Below are 13077 nucleotides of genomic sequence, written 5' to 3' on the forward strand. Positions count from 1 at the left end.
GCTGTTGAGTTAATTTAATATTTAGATAGCTCAAGTTTTCGAATGGCAAAAAAACATTAATACTGAGGGTAAAGGGACAGTACTTTCACTGAAAAGTACTTACCCCCCTCCCCACCTTGTGTATCCCACAGCATTCTTGGCTAGTCGATTACTTTCATTGCAGGAAAAGCACTTGCTTGAAGAGTTTAGGAGATTTAATACTAAGTTTTTTTTTAATAAACATGAATGAAATCTGCTAAAAAATTTGATCCTTTTTTCCACTATTAATGACCTGAATTCGTCATTTTTTAATTCAGTTCTGACTTGGTGAAACCTACCAGAAGAGATGGCTTCAAACCAGAACAATTGGTAACCAGTTTAAATGGGCAGGTGGGCCTCACTTCTGAATTTCCAGTGCCTTGTCCTTTTACACAGTTTGTTTCTCCCTTTTTAACTGTTTTGCTGGTTATCCTTTAGGTGCAATAAAGTGAAAGATTAAGTCTCAAAGCCAACAAAAGCGCTTTCACTGATTTAAAAAAAAACAAACCTTACCTTTAATTTTTATTTTATTTTACAGTGAGGTCAGGACTAGTGCAAGTGGTCTTATTTAGGGTTGGGAGGAGAGAAGGAGGCACTCTGGATGCTGGAGGCCCTGCATATTTTTGTGTCCCCTGGTTCATGAGATCACTTGAGTTATAAATGGAGCCATTTCATAAACCAGCAGGTGATAAGCTCGTGACTCCAGTTCTCAGCATAAGCAGTGCATTATTGAACCTGAAATAAGCAAACACAGTTTGCTGGCTGAGAGCTTCCCTGAAGGATTGGTTCCTCTGAAGTCAAGGAATGCTCTTCAATTAAGGCTTATTCTGTAATGTTAGAAATTGATTAAAAATGTGAGACGCGAGCCATTGACAATACTCCCTCTCACAATCTTCCCAGTCTGACAGTAACATTTGCTTTTAATATGTTTGTCTAACCTTGTTGGGGAGTGGGGTGGTAGAGGTAAGTTGGGACTCTTTTGTAATCAAGGTGTTTGCAAAGTTCGGAACTAAGTCAGTTCTTTTGGGCAGACTAGGTGATCTTACTCCTGAACCAGGCAGGTCCAAAAAAGTCAGGGCACAATTGGTGATTGACCAGCCAGCCTGGTTCACTAATTGAATCAGAGGAGTAGGTCTGTTGTTGGGGGCTGAGATTCTAACCATTCTGATCCAGATAATGCTGTAAACTAACACCTTCATGGTTGGGGTGATTCTTACTGTAGGACGCTTGCCGGTACTTTATGCTGGTAGGATGCATGGTTTTCGCTGGTTAAACTCCATCAGTACACATTTGGGGATGTCGATGCCTTAGCTCTTCCAACCTGCACCTAAGATCTTTGGCCTTTAGCTATTGAGGTGTGACCTTAGGGGGAGAGTGTGTGCATTCCGTTTTGGGCAAAAGAAAACTTTACCTGAGTATATTTCTCAGCAGCTTGATTGGGAGATACATGAACATGGTGATGAGTTTCCACACGTCATGGGATTGGATTTCTAAAGAACTTGTGTTTGCTAGCAATGAAGTACCAATCATTTTTTTAGTGCAATATCTTAATTATGTGTATAATTTTAAAAATTCCCATCCTTGTTTCCAAATCCCTCTATGGCCTCCCTATCTCTGTAACGTCCTCCAGCCCTACAACCCTCCGAGATCGCTGCACTCCTCCAATTCTGGCCTCTTGTGCATCCCTGAATTTCATCATTGGTGGCCGTGCCTTCAGCTACCTAGGCCCTAAGCTCTGGAATTCCCTCACTAAACGTCTCCACTTCTCTACCTCTCTCTTCAGCTTTAAGACGCTCCTTATAACCTACCTCCTTGACCAAGCTTTTGGTCACCTGTCCTAATATCTTATGCAGCTCGGTGTCAAAGTTTGTTTGCTAATGCTCCTGTGACATGCCTTAGGACGTTGTACTACGTTAAAGGGGCTATATAAATGCAAGTTGTTGTTATTGTACAGTATTGATTTAACTTCATCCTCATTGATACTTGACACAAACTTTACTTCAGTTGCAAAATGGCTTCTATCAGTTGGGTCATATTTATAGCGTGGCTTTTTGGTGAATGGAGGCCTAAAGTTAAAACTGTTAAAATTAAAAGATTTTTTTAAGTAATTAATTAAATTGGACTCTTCTACTTATGTACTTAGTAGATACGTGCACAGAAAATGATTTGAGTACCGTTTTAAACTAAAACCTAACGATTGTATCACTTTTTTTAAAGGAAGCGTGTTTCTTCAGTTGCGGTGAAAGTCTGAACAGCAAAGGATTAACATACCTCACCAATTCCCTGTTCGATTACCGAAGTCCAGAAAATAATGGTGTCAGGGCAGAGTTTATTTTGGATGCTGCCCAACACAAGGTCAGGTCATTACTAAAACTAATTAGTACACTGGGAGAATTTATTTTCCCAAGGTTCTATTTTAAAAATATATCGTGGAATATTTATAAGATTTTGTAAACTTTTTGAAGTTACACAATAAGGTTGGTGAAATTACTTCCTTGCACTAATCTACTGGGGAAACAGTGAAGGCAAGCAATGAAGTCACTTGATTCTGACTGTGTTAATTCAGATTTAATTTGATTTACCAACTTGATCTAGGCTTGATGATAATGTTCCTCAGTCTATAATGCTAATGGAAAAATGCCAAGGATGCCTAGATAAGTAACAAATACTGTTGGCTTAATTTACGTTGGGTGTGCATATTGGTGCAACTGATAACATCTCAAATCCCAAACCAAACCTTAAGAGTTAAACAGAAAATCCATTGCTTACAATGGTTGCTAATGCCAATTAAATCAGGCAGTTAGCATCTGTTGTAAGCATTTGGTTTGGTATTCAAGAATTTGTTCAAGATTCTTCGAGATTTTGGGGGCAGAAACTAACTATAGTGTGTCAGGAGCGCACAGCCATGCTACAGTGTGAACATAAGGAACACCAGTCATGGTGCGCTGGCAGTGTCACATAAACATGCAACTTAGAGCAACACATGCTGGCTGTAGGGTAACTGCACCAAACTAGAGTTGATGCACAGATGATTCTGACATTGATGTGAGGGACAAATCTGTGAAAGAATACATAGGAACAGGAGTAGGCCATTCAGCCCCTCGAGCCTGTTCTGTCATTCAATTAGATCATGGCTGATCTGTCTCAGACAGCTACTCATAAGAAAAAAAACTGGTCTGTTATAAGTGGCTTACAATGTGTTTTAAAGACATGTCCTTTACTTAGAAAATACTCACATTTTCTAATTAAAAACAAAAACTGTGACATAACAGATTTAAACAATTAGAAAGAGACTTTTACCGAGTTAGACTACACAGCTAGTTTATTAGTATGAAAACTAATAGTAGGTTTTGGTTCATATAACTTTTTATATATACTACTCCTTTGCTAAACCTTCTTTAAAACACTGGTTAGGCCTCAGCTGGAATATTGTGTTCAATTCTGGGCACCGCACTTTGGGAAGGATGTCAAGGCCTTAGAGAGGGTGCAGAAGAGATTTACCAGAATGGTTCCAGGGATGAGGGACTTCTGTTATGTGGAGAAACTGGAGAAGCTGGGGTGGTTCTCCTTAGAACAGAGAAGGTTAAGGGAAGATTTGATAGAGGTGTTCAAAATCATGAAGGGTTTGAACAGAGTAAATAAGGAGAAACTGTTTCCAGTGGCAGAAGGGTCGGTAACCAGAGGACACAGATTTAAGGTGATCGCCAAAAGAGCCAGAGGCGACATGAGGAAACATTTTTTTACGCAGCGAGTTGTTATGATCTGGAATACACTGCCTGAAAGGGTGGTGGAAGCAGATTCAGTAGTAACTTTCAAAAGGGAATTGAATAAATACGTGAAGGGAAAACATTTTTAGAGCTATGGGCAAAGAGCAGGGGAATGGGACTAAATGGATAGCTCTTTCAAAGAGCCGGCACAGGCACGATGGGCCGAATGGGCCTCCTCCTGTGCTGTACCTACTATGATACATACTGTGTATAATGCATTTATTGAGTATGGAGGGGGAGTTCAGTGCATATGTGGTTTACACTCTCCGATGAAACACAGAATACATCCCAGCAATATTATAAATTAACAAATATCATAGAATCATACAGCATAGAAGGAGGCCATTCAGCACATTGTGTCTGTCCACTTTCCCCCCCAAATTTGCACCATTTCACCTGCAGGTTAGAACATAAGAAATAGGTGCAGGCGTAGGCCATCCGGCCCCTCGAGCCTGCTCCACCATTCAACAAGATCATGGCTGATCTTCTACCTCTATGCCATTTTCCTGCACCATCCCCATATCCCTTGATGCCTTTCATACCTTAAGTGTTGTTGTAATCTGTTAATCTTATGGACTCATGAGAGCTCCAGGGAATTTGTATCCTTCGCCAAACTTTTATTACGTTTTCAGCTTATACACAGGGGCTGAAAATTCACTAATATTACCGTAATAATTATACTACTGAGGTGCCAGAAATACATCAATTACTTTAGGATAATACTATAACATGCATTAAAAAAAAATCAGACGTTTTTGAAAAAAATGCTTCTGCTCAGCCTAACTCTCCCATTCCTCTATTGTTTGTACCATTCTTAGTTTCTTTTATGTTCACCATTTGAACTGTTTTTAAAAATGCTATTTCTTTCTTATTTTCAAAATTGAAACTTATTCTGGAGCTGGGACTGTGTCTGTCATTGGAACTGTGCCCGTGTTTCCATTGTTGTGGATACTGGCCATATTCCTTTGAATAAAAGCCTGGAAATTGGGTACTTTATCTGGATTCAAAATGCAGGAATGCGGGTAAAATAATTGTACATTCTGTTCCAGGATATGGATGCAGCGTTAGCAATATTTTAGTCTCAAAAGAGTCCTCATCTTATGTTAACTGACGAAGGCAAACTGACACATCTGGCAAAAAGCAAAATACTGCAGATGTTGGAAATCTGAAATTAAAACAGAAAATTCTGGAAAACACTCAGCAGGTGAGGCAGCATCTGTGGAGAGAGAAACAGAGTTCACGTTTCAGGTCGATGACCTTTTCGTTAGAATTGGGTGCAAGGTCATCGACCTGAAATGTTAACCCTACCTTCCTCTCTGCACAGATGCTGCCTGACCTGCTGAGTGTTTCCAGCGTTTATTGTTTTAATGACACACCTGGCACGTGAATATGTGAAATACAAGTGTGGATGAATTTTTCAGGGAAGACCACAATGAACCTCTTATTTTAAAAGATAAAATACCAGCACGGAGCTTGACATATACTCGAAAATTTCAGTTTTGTTATTGTAGTGTACATTGCTTTCATTGTACCAAAACATTCAGTGTGTATGTTATACCTTTGGTTGACCTGTAGTTCTGATTTTTTTAAAATATTTCTGATGTGGCCAAAGAACTGAATTTTATGGTGAATCTTTAAATACCTTATCCAGTCACTCTAAAATGATTCCAGTCTCAATGCTGAAGTTTCAGTTCTAGAATGACTCCAGAATTGAAAACATACTTAAAAAAATTTAAATAAGCATTTTTTTACCCTCCAGTTACCACCTCACCCAGTGGAAATAGTTTTCACTGAATTGCTTTATCAAAACTAATTTTTAACACCTGTATCGGATCTACTCTTAACCTTTCTTCTTGCCATTTCCTATCTGACTTTCCTCAGCATTCCATAATGCATGCAATTAAGGACTCGTGCCTTTTCACTTAGAGTTCCCACCAATTTTTCCTTGCCTATAGTCATCCTATCTAATAGCTCCACCGCCTCCTCTTGCACCCTTTCATTTCTACTGTCACACCCTTCTGTGAAAACAGAGGCAAAGTACTCCTTTAACATCTTTGCCATTCATCCTTTATAAACTTAAACTTTCTCAAACTGCACATGCGTGCAATGCTGTGCTTGCACTGAATAATTTGGCTTCACACCACTTGGCTTGAAGTATGATTCCAGTCCAATTTCAGGTTGTGTTCCACAAATGTTCAGGCGGTCAGTTAGATCTCCTTGATACTTAATAGACTTACTGCAGATTTTTTTTAATGTTTTGGAAAGAAAATGGATACTGCTGCCCATGCTGTCAAAAATAAATCACCTGCTGGGAGTGGAGCTCCATGTGGGCACGTAAACACAGATTCACAGAACTTTCTCCTGGCAGTCACAGTGTAATGTGCAGCATAACTGGTGCTACTTGCTGTGATCTAAATTTGTGCAGTACCAGTGTCAGACCAGTATAGCAGTACCACGGCAGCATTAGTCTCTGTTTGCGACTTCTGATCCATTCACTGTATGCTTATGTTGCACATTTTTCCATCCAATGTGCAATTGCTGGTATCTAAGTTTCATTTGCCACTTGTTTGCCCAATTTGCATAACTGATCTGAGTCCTTCTGCAAATTACTGACTTCAACATCTACTTTGATGCTGCCTTCAAATTTAACCGGCTTACATTTCATTTCTGCATCCAGTTTCTGTAGACGAACAACGGGGCTCTGATAACTGACCTGCCTGATACTTCAATCAGAAGTCTCCCATGTGGAACCATCTGAAAATTTAACTTTACAGTAAATATTATAGTGGCAAATACAATGGGAAAATTCAACTTTATAAACAAAAAGCATGCTATCTAGAGCTTAGCAAAGTAATCTGATTATTTTTTCCTTCAGTGCTCGGTTAAGAAGAATTAAAAACTTGTGTTGGAAAATTTGTTAAGCTCAGGACAACCAGCTTATCTGTTGAGTGGTGGGGCATGGATTTGTGCCCTTGATTCATCAGAATGTGAGTTACTAATCTCTGCCATGTCATGGTGGCGATACTCAACAGAGAGCCGGGGGGGTGGGATGGGGGGGGGGGTGGAATTTCAAACCCTTCCCTCCAACAACGGGTGGGAGAGTTTTAAGTTTTAACGGCAGTGGGCCGGATTTCCCAGGGCTGGGGAAACCCGGCAGCTAAAGAGAGACGGAAGCAGCTGGATCCAGCAGGTAAGTGTTCCCCTGGCCCCTCAAGGAAATCTTCTGCCGCGATTGGCGGCCTCTCCCCACACCCACCCCCCCCAAACCTGCGATCTCAAGCCTGACGGCCCTCTCTCCCGATCGCCGGTCGAAACCTCCCCCCCCCCCCCCCCCCCCCCCCACTTCTGCCCCGCGATCTCTCCCAGCCCACCTCTCCCCAATGCCAGTCCGACCCCTTTATCACCAATCGGCCATCTTTCCCGATCAATCTGGCCAGCTGCCAGGCATGAAATGGAGTTTTAAAAAAAAATGTTAATGCGGTTCAGACGTTAAATTCGGCAGGACCTCCGCCTACCCGAGATTTCTGGCTCCTGCCCTCCTCCCTCCTCCCCGTAAATATCGGGACCCAGATGCACCCCCCTCACCCCGCCCCCCCCCCCCCAACCAAACTGGGAGGAGAAACTGGAAGAAAAGTCACCACCAGCTCTACCTTGGGTGATCAACTTTTGCCGAGTCCAAAATGGAACAGGGTGGGGCTTGAAGACAGAGGGCCTGATATTGGGAGGGAGGCGGGTTGCCAGCGGGGGGTCGACTGGGCGCGTGGGTAACCCGCCCAGTAAAATCGGTGGGTTCCCCAAGCGATTGTAAGTAAATTGAAGCCACTTACCTTTGCTTCCAGGTTTCGCGCTGGAAAGCTGCGCAGCAGACGGACTGTGCACCCGCATCATAGGCTGTCAGCTGGAGGAGCCCTATTTAAAGGGGCAGTCCTCCACTGACTGATGCTGCAGAAAGGAGCCAAAATTACAGCATGGAGCAGCCCAGGGGGAAGGCTGCTCCCAGGTTTAATGATGCCTCACTCCAGGTCCTACTGGATGGGGTGAGGAGGAGGGGGTGGACAGAGATCTTCTCCCCGACGGACGGGAGGAAGTGGCCTGCCTTTGCCACCACGAAGGCCTGCCTCGAGGTGGCAGAGGAAGTCACCTGCACCACCAACATATCACGCACCTGCATACAGTGCAGGAGGCTCTTCAGTGACCTAAGTAGGTCAGCTGAAGTGAGTACACTTATTTATTCCTCTATACTCCATCTGTCACATCACTGCCCCCACCCCACATCTCCTTCTGCACTGCCAACACTACTCTGTCACATCACCCCTCACACCTACTCAAAGCTCATCCTCATCTTACCTGCACTTACTCACCTCGCCAGTACTCATCCCGCCACTACCACTCAACCCAATCCTCATACAATCTCATGGCTCTGTCTCATACTCACCCTCTGGTGCATCTCTTTCATGGTCAGCCTCACCAACCTGCCACTACCTGTGCTGCAGCCATTGGGCATGCATCACGTATGTGTAGTAGGAAACGTAAGGCAAACGTGTCGTGAGCATGAAGGGGATGCACAAGGGTGTTTGATTTCTGATCAACTCACATTACATATTATATTGTCAACACTACTGCCACGTCTTGGCCATTCTTGACTGGCTTGTGCAATAATGCCTTTCATGAGGTTCTCCATGAACACTCCTGATGCCACCCATTGTGTCACTGCAGAGTGGGTGTATGTGTAGTTGCACGACTACTTTGTGCAGGTGCCCGTTGCGCAGCACTGTGTTTAGCTCCACGAGACGGAGGTGGCCGGCGTGCCTGCCGAGGCTGGTGATGTTGCTCATCCTCCGATGGAGTGATGAATGCAGCAATGGAACCCCCCCCCCATCCTGACGGTGTGAGTGTGAGGGGGTCCACAAAGTAGGTAAATGTGTTTGGACAGCAGAGTTTAGGGTATGATTTAATAGTTTGGAGTGTGGAGACAACGGTGTGGCAGGCAAAACTTCATCTGAGATGACAGAGTGCCCTGCTGCAATGAATGAGGGTTTACCCCGCACCTGTTCAATGGACCTTTGCAGCTGCCACTGGCTGCTGGCTGCAACACGTCTGTTTAAACAGGGAGTGTTTCCCTCAGCATGGGAAACACGCTCTGGGTCGTCCAAAATTCAAATCCTCCTAAAATCTCCAACTAATGAGGTCTGTAAATGACCTCAAGTACCCAGATAATGATCTTAGGTGGGATCCCGCCGGCTTTGATTGCCGGTGGGAGTCCCGCATGCAGGGGCTGCGTGCGCACCGATTCGCGTCATTGCGGAACCCGGAAGTGGGCGGGTTGGAGCCGGGCTCTGGACCCACTCCGGGAATCCCCAGTTTTAGGAGCCCCCACCACGAACACACCCGCTCGGCCATCCGAAAATTGATGCCAGAATGTCGGTTCATTATGTAAATTGTGTAGCGAAAAAAATAGTGTGCATGCATGACTTTCTGTTCCAGGGCAGTGTGATAAAGAGGATTGGGCACCTGAGCAACAAGGAGAGAATGTGGAAACTGGGAATGCTTACACTGCAGACAAGAAGGCTCAGGAGATGCCTTAACAAAGTGTTCAAAATTCTAGAGTGTCTAGATAAACTGAAACCTAATAAGCTGTTTGACATAAATGCAAGCTGTATAACTGGTGGGCATTGACAAACTCTGAAGGGGAGAGGTAAGCAAGAAGGATAGATTGAACTGGCTCAAATTGGTGAAAATGTGGAATAAATTGCCCAGGCAAACAGTGAGGCAGATCATGTCAGCAAATTCTAGAGACAGCTGGATACTTTTTTTGACAGAAGAAGTAACTGAGATATGGTATGGTATTTTTGTAACTTCAGGACCAGCCAGATGGACTGCAGTGGAGTCTTTAATTCTTGTACATTCCTTTGTTCTTAAAGTTTAAGTCAATTCATTATAATACTTTCTGCTGCTAGATTGACTTGTATTTTTTGGACTGTATGTGCATGAAAGCTTGTGAATGCTTTTTAAAAATGAAATTATCCCCAACCTCTGAAGCATAGTTTTAAAATGAGCTGAGTAACAGGCAGTCTGCCCCCAAAACTGTACTGTCTAGTTCAAAGGAGATGGGTGTGCATTTTACCTGGCAATAGTCTGTGGTAGGTACAGGCGAGAGAGGAAGAGGAGAGAATAAATTTTATTCCAAACTATTGGCTATGAATATGAATGAGCAGGAAAAAATTGTTTTTGTTCGGATGCTGCAAGCACATTTTTGCCAACTAAAACACACAAACCATAAAAAGTGTTGTTCATGTTTTTGTGAAGTATTTGCATGTTTAAGTGGGTACTTTAGAGTAAATTTCAAGACACTGTTAGAATTCGTTTTAATTCCTGAATATATATTTTACAACCAATGACATGCTTCAACAAATTGTATTACCGTTACCAACTTTGGAAGGTACATTTGGAAACAAATTTACTGTGACTTTATTGGCTGTATAAGTAACTAAAATTAGATATTAACTGGTCAGATAGTGACTCAAATGGCATAGCTCTCTTGTGCAAAACCTGCATTATGTCACATTACTTGAATAGGAGAATGCTTTAGATAACCTCTGTTATGTTTCCCTGATAAGCCTTTGTGTAAAAGACTATGCAAATACAAATAGGCATTCACGTATAGTGTTGTAATCTCTGAATTCCATCCTTTTGGAACTTAAGTTTTATTTGTCTTTCTTTGTTGGCAGGAGACATACACAGAGATAGCTGGTGTGCAGCGCTTTGGGGCCTTCTACATGGATTACCTGTATACAATGGAGTGCAGTAGTGGCAAAGGTATTGCTTTATTTTCTCTTTGATGTTTGCTTCCCTCCCCTTGAACTACACAAACAAAAGTTTCTTCATAGCCATCTGGTCCTTGACCTGTTGCCCTCTCGTTTACCTCAGTCTGACCAGGATAGTCTGATGAGATTATATCCTCAAAATATATGTACAGGATAAGTATTATGGAACAATTGAATATGGATTAAATTACACAACTCTGAATTGGGCTTTCGGTCAGGTCACATGGTCAGTGTTTTCTATAATCAATGGTTGCCTGATGTGTACTTTCTTCAACTACAAAAGTATCAGTAAATAATTGAGTGGTCGATGCTTCTGCAGATATAATAAAATGCACCTCTGTAGAGTTAAACCATACAGTTCTGAGTAATCCATTAGACTTGGTCCTTTTTCTATTGTCCTAAAGTTTGTTACATTATTTATTAGATCCAAGAGCAGTTTCATGACAATATCCATGAAGAAAATAACTTGAGTTTGTTCTCCTTATACTATATGCAACAGGGTGGCTCTTAGTAACTGACTGTGCCCTGGGTAGCCCAAAGAAAGGAATAATTACACAGTCTTAATTAAGTCCATTGTACTTGCATCTGAAATGTCTTGCTTTTTTACTGAGGCACGTTCTGCTGTTTTATTTTGTTTTGGGTAAATTGGAAGCACTCCATAATTACACTAGACCCACTGGGAAATGGATCTCAGCTGAATTTGGAACTATTCCAGAAGTAATATAGGCATGATAATATTTATAGTGCTTCAACAACAAATTTCACTACAAATAAAGCAGCACACTTGTTAGTCCATATAAATATTCAGATGCAGTAACACAAAATCAACGAACAGAGAAAAGTTACACATTTTCCATGTGCTAATAAAATGAAGCTATTGTAAAGATGAAACAGTTAGCATACTGCTGCATAATGTCTGACCCAGCGCAATACATCACCTTCAAGTGATGGACTGCTGGGCTCTTGAGAGGAACCTACTTCTCTCTCCACACCCACCACCCCCCCCCACCCCAGCCTTCTCTCCTGAAGATGTCAACATGCTAAGTATGGTTCAGTGAACGCTGACAGCCCCCTGGTACCTTGCCTAAAAACTTGCCTTCAAGATTGAGCCAGTTTCAGGAAAGTTAGCAGGTTGTGTATTGCAGTGACCATCATCCTATTCTCCCTCAGTGCTGCATGTGCACATTTTTTCAGCAGGCGATTACCTTTTAGCAATCAGGTATGATGATGTTAGCCAATTGATTTGATTTTTTTCCCCCCCCTTTCTGTAGCTTGGGGACTCTAGGTCATTTATAACACCTCCACACTACACTAGTTAAGTTTAACTAACTTAGCACAGACCAGGGATCAAACTGGGACCTTGCTGGTAAAGATGCCTCGGTTCTACACAATGTGGTGTGTTTACACGTTTTCAGAACACAGCAAGATCTGTGCTGGGGTTAGTGGACTGTTTGGCCATGCTAGCTCACAGCGTGCTGAAATTACTCCCAATTTTGTGGGGTTCAGTTCATTTAAATAATTAGTATAAGCTCTCAGTTTTGGCTTTGTGGGGCAGCTAGCCTAATGGCGGGGGCGGGGGGGGGGGGATGGGGGAGGCTGCGTTCAAAATCCGACCAGCAGCTCAAAAATAACGATGTACACACTTAAAGATAAGTGGCTGCATGTAGGGGCAAATATTGCTTCAGCCTTATAAAACTTCAAAATGGAGAGCTATTGGAGTCCCAAAGGAATTCCCATGCTGATCACTTGGGCTGCTGCAGCTGAAATAGAAGCTGGAAGCAAAATTAAAGTGTCAAAAAAACTAAAAAATCAGGTTTTAAACAGCAACATGATGTTTTTTAAAACTTACCAACCAAAAATTAAAATGTGATGCTCCCCTTTAAGAAGCCATCCACATGTTTCTGCACCCATTTCAAATGGGTGGTGGCATTATTGACAAGGAGACAGTGATAAAGCTGCAAGGTCCAGCAAGGAATCTTATTTCAATAAAATTTGAAGCCTTAAGGAGGATAGTGCTGGCCATTAATGCAATCTATAAAATTCCACCACTGAAAAATGTGGTCCACTGTGAATTGGCCGTGCTAATCTGTGTAACTGATTTTGCCACCAGCAGTGAAGCTTCGTGCCCTCAGTGGGACCATCAGACGACGATGATGGACAGGGAAAGACGCTCTGGTCCATCCAGCCTATCCCACACAATTGCGATGCCTTGTGCATCACCTTATATCGATTCCGCATCCCACCCGAAACCATGTGATCTCCAGGGAGAGGTGAAAATCCAGATTAAAAACCCTGGCTAATTTGGGATTAAAAAAAATCTGGGAACTTCCTCCCCTGTCACCGTCCCCCCCCCCCCCCCCCCCCAATAGGCGATCGAAACTAGTCCAGAAGACCACTCTGTCCCTAATAATGCCATGGGGTACTTAACTCTTGTATGAGGTGATCCCTGCCCCAGCCAGAAACAGGTC

General features: G+C 42.7%; 1 protein-coding gene across 3 annotated transcripts in view; it reads left to right on the top strand.

The window, feature by feature from the left end:
- Nucleotides 1-13077, top strand: part of LOC137310136 (intermembrane lipid transfer protein VPS13B-like) — an 875231-nt gene that overhangs the window by 171537 nt on the left and 690617 nt on the right. For all 3 annotated transcript variants that reach the window (XM_067978127.1, XM_067978114.1, XM_067978120.1), the window contains exons 11-12: nucleotides 2236-2373; nucleotides 10514-10601. In XM_067978127.1, coding sequence (XP_067834228.1) covers nucleotides 2236-2373; nucleotides 10514-10601 — 226 coding nt within the window. The remainder of the gene's footprint in view (nucleotides 1-2235; nucleotides 2374-10513; nucleotides 10602-13077) is intronic.

Source organism: Heptranchias perlo, chromosome 3, assembly GCF_035084215.1.
Source record: "Heptranchias perlo isolate sHepPer1 chromosome 3, sHepPer1.hap1, whole genome shotgun sequence".
Taxonomy (NCBI): domain Eukaryota; kingdom Metazoa; phylum Chordata; class Chondrichthyes; order Hexanchiformes; family Hexanchidae; genus Heptranchias; species Heptranchias perlo.